The sequence below is a fragment of the Sinocyclocheilus anshuiensis genome, unplaced genomic scaffold, assembly GCF_001515605.1.
Source record: "Sinocyclocheilus anshuiensis isolate Anshui unplaced genomic scaffold, SAMN03320099.WGS_v1.1 scaffold210, whole genome shotgun sequence".
Classification (NCBI taxonomy): Eukaryota; Metazoa; Chordata; class Actinopteri; order Cypriniformes; family Cyprinidae; genus Sinocyclocheilus; species Sinocyclocheilus anshuiensis.
In genome coordinates this window covers 82,655-96,559 of record NW_015547666.1, presented here as the reverse complement: position 1 = coordinate 96,559, position 13,905 = coordinate 82,655, and the positions used below count along the sequence as shown (strand labels likewise).

The 13,905-nt window shown below is 39.3% G+C and overlaps 1 protein-coding gene across 1 annotated transcript in view; it reads left to right on the top strand.

Annotated features, from left to right (window-relative positions):
• The window catches only part of LOC107702558 (talin-1-like), a 104,951-nt gene that overhangs the window by 74,282 nt on the left and 16,764 nt on the right, over nucleotides 1–13,905 (top strand). The window contains exons 31-44 of the mRNA XM_016504915.1: nucleotides 206–295; nucleotides 394–516; nucleotides 3,420–3,563; nucleotides 4,952–5,113; nucleotides 5,204–5,344; nucleotides 6,206–6,387; nucleotides 6,705–6,837; nucleotides 6,939–7,040; nucleotides 7,117–7,287; nucleotides 9,449–9,697; nucleotides 10,723–10,842; nucleotides 11,869–12,015; nucleotides 12,099–12,265; nucleotides 13,578–13,761. Of these exons, the coding sequence (XP_016360401.1) occupies nucleotides 206–295; nucleotides 394–516; nucleotides 3,420–3,563; nucleotides 4,952–5,113; nucleotides 5,204–5,344; nucleotides 6,206–6,387; nucleotides 6,705–6,837; nucleotides 6,939–7,040; nucleotides 7,117–7,287; nucleotides 9,449–9,697; nucleotides 10,723–10,842; nucleotides 11,869–12,015; nucleotides 12,099–12,265; nucleotides 13,578–13,761 (2,115 nt within the window). The remainder of the gene's footprint in view (nucleotides 1–205; nucleotides 296–393; nucleotides 517–3,419; nucleotides 3,564–4,951; nucleotides 5,114–5,203; nucleotides 5,345–6,205; nucleotides 6,388–6,704; nucleotides 6,838–6,938; nucleotides 7,041–7,116; nucleotides 7,288–9,448; nucleotides 9,698–10,722; nucleotides 10,843–11,868; nucleotides 12,016–12,098; nucleotides 12,266–13,577; nucleotides 13,762–13,905) is intronic.

The following is a 13,905-nucleotide window of genomic DNA, read 5'->3' as shown; positions in this document are numbered from 1 at the left end:
TTTTCATTTTATTTGTTCACATCTTAAAATGAACCTAAACAGCACTGAATGTTTAATAGCAAAACATTTGCACAAGAAAGCATTTGCTTTCTCTAGAATTATTTACTTTTAGAACTAAATCCTAAAACCTGGACATACCAAAAACCTCAGAGCAATATTAATTTGCCTTATCTGTTTTGTGTGTGCTAACTGTGTGTGTCTGCAGACGGTCGGAGGAATGCTGGAGAATCCCACAGAAGCGGTCAGTGATATGGGCTACTTCGACTGCATTGACAGTGTGATGGAGAACTCAAAGGTGTGCCACAGATCAGCTTCACAATGAAATGGCTGAAAAATATATATTTAACCATATCACCCAGTCACCATTGATGTTAATGTTGATGTTGTGTGCAGATTTTGGGCGAGGCCATGGCTGGCATTTCCCATAATGCCAAGAACAGCAACTTACCAGAATTTGGAGACTCGGTCAGTTCAGCGTCGAAAGCGCTGTGTGGTCTAACTGAGGCAGCCGCTCAGGTAAAAACACTGTGTGTGTGTGTGTGTTGCTACACGTACTGCGTTAGGCTAAACTGAAACTTGTCACAGCACTCACATATTATTGGTCTTTTGTTGATTTTTTTGATTTGTAAGTCACTTTGGATAAAAGAGTCTACTAAATAACTAAATGAAAATGTAATTAGCTTTATATAAAAACATTAGAATCTATGGAATGTCCTCATTAGTGTGAGAGAGCGAGAGAGTGTGTGTGTGTGTGTGTGTGTGTGTGTGTGTGTGTGAGTGTGTGTGAAACTCCTCTCTGCTAAATTAGTCGACCTAAAGAGGCGGTGCGTGATAAAATGTTACCAGGGCTATGATGCATCAAACATCTGGAGTTACAGGAGCGCATTAAATGAACAAACACATTTGCCTTCCTGGGCTCTCCTTTGCTGCCTTCTGTGCTTTCACACACACCGTCATGCTTTTATTATTTACAGGCACAAGAACACACTTGTGCAAATAGAATTCATAATGGGTTTGATGGGCAGTGAGTCATATTTAACTGCTTCCTGTGTGTCGTCCTAAAAGTGGTTTCACGAACACTCACAGCTGCCATTTGATTCAAAAGTGCTTAATTTCAGTTGTGTGTGCTTCAGTCAGTTTTTCTCTACTAAGGCTGCTCGATTTTGATAAAAATCATAACTGTCAATTGTTCCCTTAAAGCTGTAATCAGAATTTTTCATTTTTATTAGTCGAATTTACATCAGAATATTTATATTGTGTGGGGTATACCACATTGTTAATGCAGGTCTTGTTGATGTGTACATCAACAAAACAAGCTGAAAACTGTTCTTTATATTATAAATTCTATACACCTTTATTTCTGTAGCGCTTTATACCATACAGATCGTTTCAAAGCAGCTTTTCAGTAATGAACATGAAAATAACAAAATCAATGATGCAAACTTCAAACATGAAGCAAATCCAAAATTCTGCTATATAGCAGCTCTAACAAGACAATAGTGTCATTATTCAGCTGTTAGGTTCAGTTCAATGAGTGTCAATGTATAAAAATTCATGAATTATGAACGAGTTCAATTTAGCTATAAAGAATCTCTACTGAAGATAATAACTATTTGTAATACTGTAAATGTTGCTATTTGCTGTAATTGTAATCTTGTTTTTTGCACCTTATTGCCCTAATATATATTTAATTAAAAAAAAATATGATATTAAAAAAACATATCAAACAAAAATTAAAAGTTTCCATGACAGGAAATCAAATGTGTGTGTGTGTGCATATATGTAGCTATAGCTGGTGGAAAAAGTAAAATGTTAAATGTTCACATTTATTTTATAACTATTGTAAAATGACCCTCTAACACTAGTGTTCCCTATTCTTTTTCTGTTCTATCTACTTGTTTTCTTTTTATTTATTATAAAAAAAACCTTGCTACACGTACTGCGTTAGGCTAAACTGAATCTTGTCACAGCACTCACATATTATTGGTCTTTTGTTGATTTTTTTGATTTGTAAGTCACTTTGGATAAAAGAGTCTACTAAATAACTAAATGAAAATGTAATTAGCTTTATATAAAAACATTAGAATCTATGGAATGTCCTCATTAGCTAAATTAACTGCTTTAGTGTGTGTGTGTGTGTGTGTGTGTGTGTGTGCTATAGCTGGTGGAAAAAGTAAAATGTTAAATGTTCACATTTATTTTATAACTATTGTAAAATGACCCTCTAACACTAGTGTTCCCTATTCTTTTTCTGTTCTATCTACTTGTTTTCTTTTTATTTATTATAAAAAAAACCTTGCTACACGTACTGCGTTAGGCTAAACTGAAACTTGTCACAGCACTCACATATTATTGGTCTTTTGTTGATTTTTTTGATTTGTAAGTCACTTTGGATAAAAGAGTCTACTAAATAACTAAATGAAAATGTAATTAGCTTTATATAAAAACATTAGAATCTATGGAATGTCCTCATTAGCTAAATTAACTGCTTTAGTGTGTGTGTGTGTGTGTGTGTGTGTGTGTGTGTGAGCGTGAGTGTGAGCGAGTATGTGTGAGCGTGAGCGTGTGTGTGAGCGAGTGCGTGTGCGAGCAAGTGCGTGAGCGAGTGTGAATGTGTGTGTGAGTGAGCGTGTGTGAGTGAGCGTGTGTGAGTGTGAGTGTGTGTGAGTGAGCGTGCGTGAGCGTTTGTGAGCGTGTGTGAGCGTGAGCGAGTGTGAGCGAGTGTGTGTGAGAGCGTGTGCGTGAGTGTGAGCGAGTGCGAGTATGTGTGAGCGTGAGCGTGTGTGTGAGCGAGTGCGTGTGCGAGCGAGAGTGAGTGTGAGCGTGTGTGAGCGTGAGCGTGTGTGAGCGTGAGCGTGTGTGAGCGTGAGCGTGTGTGAGCGTGAGCGTGTGTGAGCGTGAGCGTGTGTGAGCGTGAGCGTGTGTGAGCGTGAGCGTGTGTGAGCGTGAGCGTGTGTGAGCGTGAGCGTGTGTGAGCGTGAGCGTGTGTGAGCGTGAGCGTGTGTGAGCGTGAGCGTGTGTGAGCGTGAGCGTGTGTGAGCGTGAGCGTGTGTGAGCGTGAGCGTGTGTGAGCGTGAGCGTGTGTGAGCGTGAGCGTGTGTGAGCGTGAGCGTGTGTGAGCGTGAGCGTGTGTGAGCGTGAGCGTGTGTGAGCGTGAGCGTGTGTGAGCGTGAGCGTGTGTGAGCGTGAGCGTGTGTGAGCGTGAGCGTGTGTGAGCGTGAGCGTGAGCGAGTGCGTGTGCGAGCGAGAGTGAGTGTGAGCGTGAGTGAGCGTGAGTGTGTGTGAGAGAGCGTGTGTGTGTGTGTGTGTGTGTGTGTGTGTGTGTGGAGGGTTGTTGTTGCTGCTGAGCTGAATGCTGAGACTATGTGAATTGTTCAGTGTAGAACAGAAGTGACGGCTGTTCTGTGTGTCTCTCACAGGGGGCGTATCTGGTGGGTGTGTCTGACCCGAACAGTCACGCTGGGCAGAAGGGGCTTGTGGACCCCTCACAGTTCGCCAGAGCCAAACAGTCAATCCAGACGGCCTGTCAGAACCTAGTGGACCCGTCCTGCACCCAGTCCCAGGTAACAGCATGACTCTTTCCTAGACAGAAATGGTCTGATAGGAGCGAACACATACATAAGGTCTGGTTTACTCTGGGCAAGATATTATATATTAGCATTGAGAGTACATTATTAGAAGTAGATTACTAGGAAGGTATTTTAATGGCTGATACAACTTTTTACGCATTATTTATAAAAACATATTTGTGACTGTTTGGAGATTTTGGAACACGAGGGAGAACTAAAGTTGTGATTGCATTTACATTTGTTTGATGATTTTGCAAGACTTTCCCACTTTTAATGCAAGTAAGACAACTTTTTTATAAAGTAAGCTCACTTAAGGACTTGTTTGTTTTTACCAGAAAATGTAGACTTTTTATCATATGTAAATGTAAAACATCTTGTAGTACTTTAAATGTTCTCTCTTTTTTTTTGTTGGGTTTTCATTGTTATTGTATTTCTGTAACTCTTGTAATTTGTAACTCAGTTTTTGCCATGAAGATAGCCTCAGATGCTGACATGGCATTCAAATCTGTATTATTAACTACTACAGTTGTTTGATGGTTTTTTGCTGGCAAAATCCAGTTATTTCAGTCTACACTTTCGTGAGTTTTGTGTCAGGGTGAACAATTTCCTTACGCAGATTTTGCTTGTGTTGAAGTTATTTACATGGATTCACTGTGTTGACCAATAGAAAGCTGCCCTGTTTGAAAGTGACTGTTGGTCCAATAGACAATGGACCTTTTTTGCTCACTAAATGTAGCAAAAAATAATAATGCGATAATGTGCAATCATTAAAGCTTCTGTTAAATGGCCAAGCAGGACTCCCAGTGTCTGATCGACTTTCACAAATGTGACCCTGGACCACAAAACCAGTCTTAAGGGTAAATGTTTCGAAATTGAGATTTATGCATAAATAATCAAGCTTTCCATTGATGTATGGTTTGTTAGGATAGGACAATATTTGGCTGAGATACAACTATTTGAAAATCTGGAATCTGAGGGTGCAAAAAAATCTAAATATTGAGAAAATCGTCTTTAAAGTTGTCTAAATGAAGGTCTTAACAATGCATATTACTAATCAAAAATTAAGTTTTGATATATTTACGGTAGGAAATTTACTAAATATCTTACTTAATACCCCAATCAGTTTTGGCATAAAAGAAAAATGGATCATTTTGACATACAATGTATTTTTGGCTATTGTTACAAATATACCCGTGCTACTTATGACTGGTTTTGTGCTCCAGGGTCACAAATTATTATATTTCACATCTGGATATTTCCTTTGAACTCACAGCTCAAAATAGGAAGTGAATTCTTAAAGGAACGCTTTGACCTAGTTTTTAAGTCATCACAAATAACCTGACAAAATAACTCCCGTGTTTTATGCACCGTCTTTTCCCAAGGTCCTCTCTGCTGCCACAATTGTTGCCAAACATACTTCGGCCTTGTGCAACGCCTGCCGACTCGCCTCCTCCAAAACATCCAACCCAGTTGCTAAGAGACAGTTCGTCCAGAGTGCCAAAGAGGTGGCGAACAACACCGCCAACCTCGTCAAGTCCATCAAAGTGAGTTTTGAGACTCACAGATCAGTCTGTTTCTGATCAGCAGTGTTGGTATTATTGGTGAATGTAACTGTGTGTGTGCTGTAACGTCAGGCTCTTGATGGGGCCTTTAACCAGGAGAACAGACTGAAGTGTAAGGAAGCCACTGGGCCGCTCATCGAGGCTGTGGATAACCTGACTGCCTTCGCTTCAAACCCAGAGTTTGCTAGCGTACCTGCACAGATCAGCCCAGAGGTACCACATTATATCACAGAATTTACTAACATTCAATAGTCTGGGCTGTTTTTAAAGAAATTGATGCTTTTATTCAGAAAGGATGCATTAAACTGATCAAAAGTGACAGGAAAGGTATTTATAATCAGCATATTAGAATGATTTCTGAAGGGTCATGTGACACTGAAGACTGGAGTAATGCTGCTGAAAATTCAGCTTTGATCACAGAAATAAATTACATTTTACATTGTATTCACATAGAAAACAGCTATTTTATATTGTAATAATATTTTACAATATTGGTGTTTTTACTGTATTTTTTTATCAAATAAATGCAGCTAGGAGAGCAGAAGAGGCTTCTTTCAAAAACATTTTAGTCTTGCCAATCCCATATTTTTGAACTGTAGTGTATATCACAATGTAGTCATTTTTTGCTGGAAATTCAACTTCCAAATATTTTATATTTTACATATCCAAGTAGGTATGTTTACTTTAATAATCGTGTAACTTAAAAAAGCTTTGTATTTAAATTAACAAGTTTGAAAACTGATAAGATTACTCATAACAAATCAACACAAAAAGTCATTATGTTGTTTTGTCATTATGTTGCAAAAACAAAAGACCATCTACGACAAACACGGTTTTCTGCCTTGTCATATTTTTTAAATTGTGGATGCATATTAGAGCATATTAATTTCTTTCAGACTTTAGAAGCCAAAGGTCACTCTTCCATTTTTTCTGTCTATATACAAATTGAATAGATCAGTGCAGAATTGACAGGGTTGTGCATGGCTCAGGAGTGGGAACCAGACTCCAGGCTGAAATAGAAAACCCTGTTTAGACCATGGTGGAAGTTACAAGTTCTGTTGTGTCTGATCGCAGGGTCTGGCAGCGATGCAGCCCATCGTAGCGGCCGCTAAGACCATGCTGGAGAGCTCTACAGGCCTGATCCAGATGGCCCGCTCACTGGCCGTCAACCCCAAAGACCCGCCCAAATGGTCTGTGCTGGCTGGACACTCCAGAACAGTGTCCGACTCCATCAAGAAACTCATCACCAACATGAGGTATTCACAGGATTTATAGCCTTTATTCAACAATCAACTAAAAACAAGACTTCGGCCTATTGGTAAAGTCTGCCATGTCTGTGAAACCTTTCGTTCACATTAGGGTTTGTTTAGTTTAGTGTGAAGTCTTATCAATTTGAAACAAGTTCAGTTCAGCTAAAATCAGTCAGCAATGTTCGTTCTGCAGCGTGAGTCAGTTCAGTGTTGATTCACTTCAGTTCATTACCAGTGTCAGTGTTGCGAGATGCGATTCGGTTGTGAATGATATCATAACTTCCATGCATCATAATCATATACTGTCATGTAAATGGTTTCAGGGAGAAGGCTCCAGGTCAGAGGGAGTGTGATGACGCCATTGAGGTTCTTAATAACTGCATCCGTGAGGTGGACAAGGCGTCTCTGGCAGCCATCAGCCAGCAGCTCACGCCTAGAGACGACATCTCCCATGAGGTGATGATGAACTACAGCAGTATCCTCAGAGCTGAGGGCGCAGCTTTCGTGTTCATCATTAATGTAATACAGCGGTATTGTAATATTGTGTTGTGTTGCAGGCCCTTCACGAGCAGATGGCGGCGTCTGTGCATGAGATCAGTAACCTGATTGAACCTGTGGCCATCGCAGCCCACTCCGATGCCTCTCAGCTGGGTCACAAGGTCTGAGTCATTTCTAAATGTGTTTCAGCGGGTCTCAGTGTTTATTGGGAGCTAAATGTGTGCCGTCATCTCACAGGTGTCTCAGATGGTCAGTTACTTTGAGCCGCTCATCATGGCTGCCATCGGTACAGCGTCTAAGATCCTGAACAGCCAGCAGCAGATGAGCGTACTGGATCAAACCAAGACTCTAGCTGAGTCTGCCCTACAGATGCTCTACACGGCCAAAGAGGCTGGAGGAAACCACAAGGTAAGACGCCACCAGCCAAACACAGCAGCTGGATTCTGGTAGTTTTGATTATACACTGCTGTTCAAAAGCTTGGGATCAGTAAGATTTTTAATGCTTTTTAAGGTGCCATAGAATGCAAAAATCACTTTTATAAGGTGTTTGAACACAGTTGTGTGGCCGCAGTGTGAGAAAACAACCAGCCTATAATGGTAAAAATCCACCCACTCATTGTTTTATAATCCCAATAAATCATAAACAGTCTCTCCACACTAGCAGTTCCAGATTTCTCACTACTATGACGTTATACTCGGGAAAGTCCCGCCCATTTGTGACGCTCTCTGCCCTATTAGCATATACACAGCCCTGAGTGAGAAGCAGCGGTCCGCCATTACTGTTTTCTTGCAGTAGCTGCTGGAGGTACAATGTCAGCGCCAAAGAGCCATTAAAAGTGTCGTGTGTTGGGATGCACCAACGAACATAGGGGTCTCCATAGACCGCTGAGGACACGGTGGTTAAATTAAATTTTCGAAGGAAATGTCCTGGAAAAAAAACGGAAAAGTTCTATACGTTTGTGCTAACATTTTACGCCGGACTGCCTCAAAAACGAGGGTCAGTTCAGTGCTGAGTTGTGCAAAGATTGCTTCTGAAAGAGGGATCGATACCAACGCTTCGTGCGCAAACGTCCAGACTCCAGACAAAGTAAGCATCACACGTCATATTTTGTTTTCCAAAAGAGCTTCTTGGCTCTCTGTAAGGCTAATGTTGCTAAAGCTATCATTGTTTCTGCCTGTTTTCACTAATGCTGCCTTCACGTGCTACCAGAATGATCGTAAATAGGGAATGTGGTAGTTAAAAATTGCATTTGGAAGCAATGTGAGGTCAGTAACACGGTCACCACCAGTTAAACCGTAACACCGGTATGCCCGCGAGCATGAGCTCTTGAAGCTCCGCACTCTTCTGAAAAGGGAGGTGGGAGCACCAGCTCATTTTCATTTAAAGGGGACAAACACAAAAAACAGCGTGTTTTGGCTCATACCCTAAAAGTGGCAATTTCAACAAGCTATAAAAAATTATCTGTGGGGTATTTTGAGATAAAACTTCACGTACACACTCTGGGGACATCAGAGAACAATTTAAAATATTGTATCAATGCATTCTATGGCACCTTTAAATAAGTTTCTTCTGCTCATCAAGGCTGCATTTATTTAATCAAAAATACAGAAATATTGAAATAAAAAATGTTCTACAATTTTCTATTTTAATATACTTTAAAATATAATTTATTCCTGTGAAGCAAGGCATTCTCCAGCATTACTCCAGTCTTCAGTGTCACATGATCCTTCAGAAATCATTCTAATATGCTGATTTATACTCAATGTTGAAAAACGTTGCGCTGCTTAATATTTTTTGGGACCTGTGATACTTTTTTCAGGATTCTTTGATAAATAAAAAGTTTAAAAGAACAGTGTTTATTTAAAATAGAAATTTTGTGTCACAACATACACCATTATTCAAAAGTTTGGGGTCAGTCAATTTTTTCTTTCCTTTTTTATTTTAAAGAAATTAATAGTTTTATTCAGCAAGGATGTGTTAAATGGATAAAAAGTGATAGTAAAACTGTTAGAAAATATTTCTATTTTGAATAAATGCTGTACTTTTTAACTTTTTATTCATCAAAGAATCAAGGATAAAAGCAACACAGGTTCCAAAATAATATTCAGCGGCACAACAGTTTCAACACTGATAATAAATCAGCATATTAGAGTGATTTCTGAAGCATCATGTGACACTGAAGACTGGAGTAATGATGCAAAAAATTCAGCGCTTCATCACAGGAATAAATTACGTTTTAAAGTATATTAAAATAGGAAACCAATATTAGAAATTGCAATAATATTTCACAATATTACAGTTTTTTTCTGTATTCTTGTTCAAATAAATGCAGCCTTGATGAGCAAAAGAGACTCCATTAAAAATTTTACTTATCCCAAATTTTGAACAGTATTGTATCTGTTGGAGATCTGCTGTAGTGCTCAGTCTCACAGTACTCTCTCTCTGTGTGTGTGTGTGTGTGTGTGTGTGTGTGTGTGTGTGTGCGCGTGCATGCGTGCGTGCGTGCGTGTGCGCACATGTGCGTGTCTTCGTCTGCGTGTGCGCGTCCGTGTCTGTGTGTGTCCTCAGGCGGCTCACACACAGGAGGCTCTGGAGGAGTCTGTTCAGATGATGAAGGAGGCGGTGGATGATCTGGCTGCGACTCTGTCAGAGGCGGCTAGTGCTGCAGGAGCAGTGGGCGGCATGGTCAACTCCATCTCTCAAGCCATCAATAAGATGGAAGACGGGCCTGGAATCGAACCTGAAGGAACGTTTGTGGATTATCAGACCACGATGGTGAAGACGGCCAAAGCTATCGCTGTGACCGTTCAGGAGATGGTAAAAACTAGTGCTGGAACAGTCTGAGTGACTGTAGAATTAAGAATTGGGGGGGAATGGGAAAAGCCACTGTGGCTGGGGGGCAAAATACAATATATGCACAAACATGAACTGAAAACAGAATTAGGGTTTAGTACGGAATTCAGAAATACACTTGACTTGTAACGAAGGACATTAACTAAAAAGTGTGTAAATAATGTGTTATAGTTAACCTGACAAGCATCCCTGAATTATCACCTTAAGAACATCTGATAAACTATATTGTAATGTATTATAAATACTTGTTAACAAACATTATACAGTGTTTAACAATTAACTATTTTTTGAGTGTTCAAATATGAATTAACATGAAAATATATCAATCAAACTTTAATGATATCCATGAAAAGCCGGTTAATTAAAGCCAGTAATGTTCTCATGAATTAATAATTATGTTTTGCTGAAAGACACAGGTGGGTTGTAATCAGCTTGGCTCCTGATTGGACACTGCCAAAAATTAGCAGACAATTAATAGTCATGCCTTTGTTCTGTTACACAGCAGCAAACTTATTCATGCTTTTTATGTTGAGTAGTCAGTAGAAGAGAAGATGCCCTGTAGGAAAAGTTAATTTCAGACCAAAAGTTACCTTTGTTTCTATAGTGCTTTATACACTACAGATTGTGTCAAAGCAGCTTCACAGAGATAAAAAGGAAAAGCAGAATCAATTGTAGAAACTATAATAGATTTTATATAAATGTTTCTATTGGCGTCAGTAGAAGAGAAGGCCAAGCAGCCAATTGCATAATAAAACATCTGCACCAGAGAGTGCATTTTTATTCTGGTGGTATCATATAAATTAATGAGTTAGATTTTTTTCCACAGTCACTCCTAGGCATTTTCACTTACAAATGCTCGCCTTGAATATATTTTTCATTCATTTTTGTTTTCGATGTTATGGTTCAAAATAGTTCCAGAAGGGAGAATTATGCAGTATTTATAGAGAAGTAAAGGCTGACGGTGTGTTTTTGAAATGCTGTGTTGCCAGGTTACCAAATCCAACACTAACCCTGATGAGCTGGGTGGTTTGGCCAATCAGCTGACCACAGAGTTCGGTGACCTGGCGTCAGAGGCCAGATGTGCAGCCATGACTGCCGAGAATGACGAGGTATCGTGACATATGCTTTCCTTTTCTGTAGATTTTATGGCCTTTCCACATAATGTTATAATTTATATGAAAGTGACTCCATTTGCTGTTTCTGCATGTTCCTGCTCTTATTGAGAACTTATTCTGAATGTTTGTATTCTTAGTAAAGAAACATTAACCGTAAAAAGTTTGGGGTCAGTTTGTTTTTTTATGTTTTAAAAGCAATAATATTGTGAAATATTGATCCTTCAGAAATCATTCTAATATGCTGATTTGCTGTTCAAGAAACATTTCTGATTGTTATCAATGTTGAAAAAGTGCTGCTTCATATTTTGGAAACTTTTTCATAAGTGGAAACTTTTGTGAAAACTTTTTTTTTTTCAGATTTATTTGATGAAAAGAAAGTTCAAAAGAACAGCATTTATTTGAATAATGCTTTACATTAAATTGATCCTTGCTGAATAAAAAAATCGGTAACACTTTAGTATAGGAACCAATTCTCACTATTAATTAGATGCTTATTAACATGCCTGTTATTAACATATAGGCTGTTTATTAGTGTTAATAAAGCACATATTCTGCATGAGCATATTCTACATCTCTAATCCTACCTAATACCTAAACTTAACAACTACCTTACTAACTATTAATAAGCAGCTAATTAGGAGTTTATTGAGGCAAAAGTAATTGTTAATGGTTTGTTAATAGCGAGAACTGAACCTTAAAATAAAGTGTCACCAAAATTTCAATGACTCCAAAATTTTTAACAGTATTGCATTTTCTTTTACTTTTCAACTGACCACGCCCTCTTATTTTTTAACTCCTCCCCCAATCAGCTGTCAAATAGAAACCACTTTTGATAATCCAGTCAATTCCCGATAAATACAATCAAATCCCACCCTACATTTCTTGTTGAATATTCTGTTGCACTTTGAAATATATCACATTACTGAAGTTGTTAAGCTGTTTCTTGGATTTCTTTGATTGAAAGCCCGACTAGATCCGGATTTAAGGTGTTAGTTAACGGTTAGGTGATTTGTTCTTCAGATCGGCTCTCACATCAGGAAGCAGGTGACAGAGCTGGGCTACAGCTGCACTGGTCTGGTCAGTAAAGCAGGAGCGCTGCAGTGCAGTCCAAACGACTCCTACACCAAGAAAGAGCTCATCGACAGCGCTCGGAAAGTCTCAGAGAAGGTTCACAGTAGATCTTCTCTTACTGGACTTATGGATGTCATTTCAGTCTTGATGGGACTCCTAATATCTGTATTCTCTCTCAGGTGTCTCACGTGTTGGCGGCTCTTCAGGCGGGCAATCGTGGCACTCAGGCCTGCATTACTGCTGCCAGTGCTGTTTCTGGCATCATCGCTGATCTGGACACCACCATCATGTTTGCCACCGCAGGCACTCTCAACCGAGAGAACGCCGAGACGTTTGCTGACCACAGGTACTCCCTCCGCCAAAACTACAGCGCCCAAACTGCCCAGTGGACATTTGAGTGACACCAAATGTCACTCAAATTGCTCACACCAAACACCTTGCTCTACTGTTTAAGCTACAGGAACACAGCTGTTTGCAGATCAGCCCAGATGCTAGGGATGTTTTGTTAATGAAACCATTAAAGAACCAGAATCATTCAGTTCCCAATGATTCCAGTCCCTATATGTGAGCCTGGAGCACAAAACCAGTCAATTTTTCGAAATTGAGATTTATACATCATCTGAAAGCTGAATAAATAAGCTGAATGTATGGTTTGTTAGGATAGGACAATATTTGGCCGAGATACAACTATTTGAAAATCTGGAATCTGAGGGTACAAAAAAATCTAAATATTGAGAAAATCATCTTTAAAGTTGTCCAAATGAAGTTCTTAGCAATGCATATTACTAATAAAAAATTAAGTTTTGATATATTTACAGTAGGAAATTTAAATTTAAGACAAAATATCTTCATGGAACATGATCTTTACTTAATATCCTAATGATTTTTGGCATAAAAGAAAAATCAATAATTTAGACCCATACAATGTATTGTTGGCTATTTCTACAAATATAGACCAGCGACTTAAGACTGCTTTTGTGCTCCAGGGTCACATATGTGACATTTACGCTGTGGCTCCAGTCAGCTTCAGCAGATCTGATGACATTTTAGAAATCACATAATGAAACTTTTTTAACGTCAAATTGAAGTAGACAGATAAAGTTTGAAGACAAATGTTGAAGTTAGCTTGAAAAAGCCTGGCCTGAAAGTGTGAAACTGTTTTAAATGCTTGAGGCTTGAAGATTTTATTGTCAGATTGACAAAGAAATTCAGATGAATCAAATAGACCATATTTGACCACTTCAAACCCCGTTTGACCTCATTAGACTCACAAGAAACCATTTCAAACCAGTTCAGTCCCCAGTAAACATTTTCAGATCCAATTAAACCTCAAAAGTCCACAAAGAAACAATCAGACCACTCTTCTAGGCATTGCTAGATTGTTTCAGCAAAAAGTCTAGCCCTTTGCTAACGTTTTACTACATTGTCAATTTAAGTAAAAAAAAAAAGACTTCACTCATTACTTTATTATTAGAAGTAATCTAACAACATGATGCACTTATAGCAAATTACAAACAATTTTAGTAACAGAAAAGTGTCTTTCCTTTTATATAATCTTTGTCGCCCCCTGTATGTGTTTGTTTATCCGTTAGTGTCAGTATGTTTCATCATTAGCGGATTGTGATGTTAATAGTTTTGTGTTTTCTGTGGTTTGTCAGAGAGCACATCCTGAAGACGGCTAAAGTTCTGGTGGAGGACACGAAGCTGCTGGTGTCTGGAGCAGGAGCGAGTCAAGAGAAACTGGCTCAGGCTGCGCAGTCGTCTGTTAACACCATCACTAAACTGGCTGATGTGGTCAAACTGGGAGCGGCCAGTCTGGGCGCTGAAGATCCTGAGACACAGGTACTGACACCCGCTTCCTGTCCTGTCCGCTTTCAAACAGGAAACAGAAACCTCTTCACATCAAACACAGCTGACCTTACACTTACACTGCAGTAATGTGTGTGTGTGTGTGTGTGTGTGTGTGTGTGTGTGTGTGTGTGTGAG